Source organism: Kryptolebias marmoratus, linkage group LG8, assembly GCF_001649575.2.
Source record: "Kryptolebias marmoratus isolate JLee-2015 linkage group LG8, ASM164957v2, whole genome shotgun sequence".
Classification (NCBI taxonomy): domain Eukaryota; kingdom Metazoa; phylum Chordata; class Actinopteri; order Cyprinodontiformes; family Rivulidae; genus Kryptolebias; species Kryptolebias marmoratus.
This window is the reverse complement of record NC_051437.1, coordinates 4,433,125-4,439,035: the sequence shown is the minus strand read 5'-3', so window position 1 is coordinate 4,439,035 and position 5,911 is coordinate 4,433,125. Positions and strand designations below refer to the sequence as shown.

Here is a 5,911-nt window from a genome sequence, read left to right as displayed (position 1 = left end):
ATGGGAAGGGGGACCCACGTATCCTCTTCGGGCTGTGCCCGGCCGGGCTCCATGGGTGAAAGCCCGGCCACCAGGCGCTCGCCAACGTGCCCCACCTCCAGGCCTGGCTCCAGAGTGGGGCCCCGGTGACCCGCGTCCGGGCGAGGGAACACTGTGTCCACCATTTTGACTCATCATAAGGGGTCTTTGGGCTGCACTTCGTCGGGCCCCTCACCTAGAACCTGTCTGCCTTGGGTGACCCTACTAGGGCCATGAAGCCCCTGACAGCATAGCTCCTAGGATCATTGGGACACTCAAACCCCTCCACCACGATAAGGTGGCAGCCCAGGGAGAGGTGTTTATCTGTCTATCTATAGTTTCAAAAACTCTGCCTATCTTGCACAGAATGCCTCAGCAATCTGTTGTGAAACACAAGACAAGGCTCTTTGCAAGATTTAGTGGTGAGTTCAGCACATGCTGCTTTCAGTCTGAAAGCCCCTGAAACCTTTTAACTGACTAGAAACACTGATACGTTTGCAGCTCAGCACCAAAACATGAAATACACAGCCTTTGTTGTTTTAATGGTTTGTCTTTCTTGATGAATTTAAAAAAATAATTACTACTAAACAATACTAGAAGGGTGAGCAGTGGTTTGAGCTGTTGCTTCACATAGCCAGTCAGTCAGCTCTCTGCTCGTGGTCGGCTCTCTCTGCGCTCGCAACCCCAAGTTGTATGTAAATGAGCCATGCCACCAGCCAATCACAGACTGGTCTTTTTCATCCAATCAAAGCATGCCTTGTACATAATACATTCCACAGACATGGTAGACGCCCCATTGAGCGCCAAATTGTACGTCAACGTCGCTGCCATATTGGATGTGGCAAAGTGAGGCGATCGGAGAAGATTCCTCATTCATGTGCTGCGTGGAATTATAGTAACCTGTTTACAGTCCAAACTAGAGCTGATGGCATTACCTTTTACCTTCCATCCCCTTTTGCCAACATTCCTGCTTTAGTGTGTGATCATAGCTATCTACCAACCTGCTTTGGTGGTCTCGTGGACAATGCACTGGTGTACATTTATATATATATATATATATATATATATATATATATATATATATATATATATATATATATGTGTGTGTGTGTGTGTATAAATGTATATAGGTTCATTAATGCCCCCTGTATAGAGATAGATAAATGTTCAATACCCCCCCACCCCTTGTGTAAGTATATTAGTGTATATATGCTCATCGATTTGAATATAAAAAGATTAATCAAAATCAGTTAAATGTGAATGTTTGTGCTCTTTATTCAGAAAATCCACACTGCATCTAAATTTTAGGATCTGGTTATTATAGACACAGATTAAATGGTAAATGAATATTTCTATATTTATCATCATAGTAATAGTGTTACACATGTTAGTAGCTCTAAACACTCAAAAGAATACATATTGGTTTGGTGCTTACCACAAACATTTCAGTAGTAGACATTTTTAGTAATCACGATAAAAGTTACAAACGTTGCCTTTGGTGTCTGTTCGTTTTCCAAATATATTAGTGTGTGTAAATGACAAGCATTAACTTAAAACACTTTGTAGAACGGTGCTTTATGAAGTTCAGTCCGTTTCCTTGGAGTAGTTAAAGGGCAGGTCTGCAACATCCAATATGGCGGACGCTCTGGGACAGAGGCAATCATACATTTTATTACAGTATTTAAAAGAAAGTTGCCTATAATGAAAATGACAGTAAGTAATCACCATAAATAATGACATACATTTGTATACTTAAATAAATATTCTTAGGCTGTAGAATTTGTTATCTTCTCTTGTGTCTTTAACTTTACCATTACAGCACCACAATTAAGGGACTTGAAAACAAAAAGGAAATGAAAACCATTTCAGTTCTAGAAAAACTTAATGTGGAATTTTGTATATAATATGTAAAAAGATCGTCATATTTTTTTGTTGGGTTTTTTTTTTTTTTTGTACTACTTAAAATACCAACATACCCCTGGCAGACAAATGTTTGTAATGTTGATAGAAACTATAAAAGAGTTTAAAAAAAAAAAAAAAAAGAAAAAAAATTATCTCGTTTCTTTCATAACTCTTTCCGTTTTGAAACTTCCGCCTCTTGGTGCAGTCCTTTGATTTACCGCTTGTGATTAGCTGTTTTTCATCGAACTGAATGTAGTCTGTACAAGGCATGCTTTGATTGGATGAAAAAGGCCAGTCTGTGATTGGCGTCTGTGGCGTGGCTCATTTACATACAACTTAGGGTTGCGAGCATAGACATAATATAATAATAATATCTTAATAATCATAATATCATAATATCTTATATTACGTCTATGGTTGCGAGCGCAGAGAGAGCAGAGCGCGCGAGCAGAGAGCCCAGCACGAACAGAGAGAGCCGAGCACGCGAACAGAGAAAGCCGAGTGCGAGCAGTTTGTCAGAGTTGAGTGATCTGTGCCCTCAAATCAGTGTCACTGCGCACTCAACCTGGTGGCACAAAAATCATGCCATACAGGTTGTGCTAATACACAATCTCTCACATTTAGTCTATAAAGCATAGTGCTTGTTCTAACAATAATAGTAAAATGTATGTATGCAGGCACGGAGGAGCAGTCAGAGTGAGGCTGTGGCGCTGCAGGCCATCCGAAACACCAAGGGCAATGGTCTGTGTGTGGACTGTGAAGCACCGAGTAAGTCCCTACTGTAAACCTCTGCCTCTAGGGTTAGAGGTGTTTTAAAGAAATTCCACTTCGCCATTTGTTTTTTCTTTTCCATAGATATCATTTCTATCTTTTTTTTATTACTTACCTACTCTATGCAGATCCCACCTGGGCCAGTCTCAACCTTGGTGCGCTCATCTGCATCGAATGCTCAGGAATCCACCGGAACCTCGGCACTCATCTGTCTCGCGTTCGTTCACTGGACCTGGACGACTGGCCTGGAGAACTCACACAGGTCCTGGCTGCCATCGGAAACCACATGGCCAACAGCATCTGGGAGAGCTGCACTCAGGGCCGAACCAAACCTACACCAAACGCAACAAGGTGGGTTCAACTAAACCAGCAGAGTCAATAAACAAACATAATGAAGATGGTTGAGTTTAATGGGAGTGTCTTTAAACAAAAAGTGGTTGTGAGCGTGAGTAAATACTAATTTAAAACACTGAATATCGCAATTAAACAAATATGCTGTTCAAATTACCTTTGTTAAAGGTATGTGGTCTTAATTACATTTTTATTTAACCTACTTTTCTTCTGAAAAGAATTTAACTCAAATATTTGTAAAAAACTACAATATTTTAACAAAAAAATAACTTTCAGTTAAAAATTAATTACTAGTGCTATTGAAATGGATCCAACTTTCCCATTTATTCCATAATTCAAATCATGCTTGTTAAAAACCCACTGTATCAGAAATATAAGATTGCAAATAATTTTTTTTAAATTTTACAAACTATTTATTTCCACAGAGCTGATAGTGGAATACCTGATACTGAGATAAAAGCTCATTTATGTTAATAATGTGTTAATGATAATAAATGTTTGCAGAAAGTCATAAAACATTTCTACTTTCAAAATAACTTTAATTTAAGATTATAAAACTTGCAGTTTTGTAATAAATGAATGTTTTATGTTGCTTGTTTTTATATAAAAATGATTTTAAAACATTCATGTGGTGGCTGCAGTACCTCTGTGGTCAGTACTGTGGTCTGTTAATCCTGAGGTTGTGGGTTTGAGCCCAGGTTTCATCAGCAAGGACATCCAGCCTAAGACAATTGACAAATCTTTCATGTGAGTTTGCTCAGTGTGGTGACCCCTGCAGAAGGGAGCAGCTGAAAAAGAATTATAATTTTTTAAGTGAATATATGAATGTTGTCAGCTTCAGTAGAAAGGAACTTTCTACATTTTATCTTAAGAAATTCAGTTCAAATCAACAAAATAGTGTTTGAAAAGAAAACAAAATTATGAACGTGTTCATCACAGCAAAAACTAACTGTAGCCATTTTTGAGTTATTACCTTTGTATGTGTTTACATTTTTTATATTTTATATTTCTGTTTCTCTAGAGAAGAAAGGGAGTCCTGGATCCGCGCTAAGTACGAGCAGCGTGCTTTTGTGGCACCTCTTCCGCCGGCCTCAGGGATCAAGCCTTCAGAGGACGGCATGCCGGTGTGGCTGCTGTCTGTGGTGACTGAGAGAGATCTGCCCAAGCTGCTGCTGCTTCTGGCCCACAGCACCAAGGAGCAAATCAACACCCAGCCAGCCGGATTGTCTTTGCTCCCTCGCACAGCTCTGCACGCCGCCTGCCAACTGGGAGATGTAGTCATGACCCAGCTGCTTGTCTGGGTAGGCTTCTTATCTCTTTTGTCTGTTTCATTGTTACTGCACACCTAGTCAAAATAATGTTCCTTGAGGAGGGGAAACATAGTTATCTGAGTTGACTGTGCAGACATTGAAGAGAAAAGTGAACAGCCCCAGTAAGAGAGATGGTTGTTCATTTTTATATCATTTGCATACTTACTGTTTCTAAGTAAAGCTTAGAACGTTTGTTACAATTAAATATCCAGTGTATTAAATATGGTATTCAGGTCAGCAACATTAACATCACTGAACCTGTTAGTCAAAGCCTGAGTTTCACTTCTTTTGTACAATGCCCTGAGAGGATATTTATTGTAAATTCACATTATATAAATAAACTGAATTGAATTTCAGCCAAATTTGGTGCAACAGAAAAGCTTCACAATGCCACTGCATTTATATAAGGCACACTTACAGTAAAGTAGAACCAGAGGTGCTCTTCAGTAAAGGTTCTGAAGACTGTGATACTCAAATAATTTTAAAAAGTTGTCTTTTATTAACAAATATAGTCTGTTGTGGTGGTTGTAATAAATGGATATGAGGGTTAAACTCGCAAACATTATTACAATAACTGTTGAGACGCCATTACAAAACATGGTTCAGCCTCATTCTTCTTCTGTGCTTCCCTTTAACCCAGTATCTTCTGCCCTATGCTGTCACAGCAGTGCCATCTAGTGACAAGAAGTCATAACAGAGCAGAACATAAATGCATTTACTCTGTAATGCCAGATATATGATAATTATTGTATTTATACAGTAGGTTTAGGGTCTCTGTGAAATACAAATACATCAGACTCAATGCAAAAAAACGTAATTTAATATTCATATGTGATCATGTATTGGATTGCATTTATCACAGTATAGTTACATCACAGCATGGTTCCAAATATAAGCAAGCTTAGTGCATACAGATTGTCAAAACCTTTTTTATATCGCTATAATCCCATACATAATCAAAAATTTTCAGATGTTTATGATAAACTACAAACACTTGAAACTGACCCTCTCACAGAGAGAACATTGAGGGTTTTGAAAAATAATTAATAATTAAACAGAGACACACCTTTGCTGTAATCTTGAGCATATACATGAATGCCTTTTAGTGTTAATATTGTTTGATTCCAAGACCTAAATTTAGCAGGAACAGCGAGTCACACAGAGAGAGACACTCTAACAGGCTGGGAGCTCCTGCAACAGCTGATCAATTTTTGACAGACTGTCAGATTTTGGCACAACACCTGTCTCAGTCAGTCTAAGCTAGTGAGATGAGGATTTGTGCCACCATTTTGATAAGACCTTTGTGTAGCAATGTAGGGTGTTCTTAGTTACTGCCAGAATGACAGCAGACCATAAATATCGTATTATCCATCCATCCATCCATTGTCTTCCGCTTATCCGGGGTCGGGTCGCAGGGGCAGCAGCCTAAGCAGGGAGACCCAGACTTCCCTCTCCCCAGCCACTTGGGCCAGCTCCTCCGGGGGAATCCCAAGGCGTTCCCAGGCCAGCCGAGAAACATAGTCCCTCCAGCGTGTCCTGGGTCTTCCTCTGGGCCTCCT

At 39.6% G+C, this 5,911-nt stretch overlaps 1 protein-coding gene across 5 annotated transcripts in view; it reads left to right on the top strand.

Moving 5' to 3' along the window:
* agap2 (ArfGAP with GTPase domain, ankyrin repeat and PH domain 2) overlaps positions 1-5,911 on the top strand; it is a 55,250-nt gene that overhangs the window by 43,466 nt on the left and 5,873 nt on the right. For all 5 annotated transcript variants that reach the window (XM_017436472.3, XM_017436474.3, XM_017436471.3 and 2 more), the window contains 3 exons: positions 2,598-2,688; positions 2,820-3,042; positions 4,064-4,343. In XM_017436472.3, the coding sequence (XP_017291961.1) occupies positions 2,598-2,688; positions 2,820-3,042; positions 4,064-4,343 (594 nt within the window). The remainder of the gene's footprint in view (positions 1-2,597; positions 2,689-2,819; positions 3,043-4,063; positions 4,344-5,911) is intronic.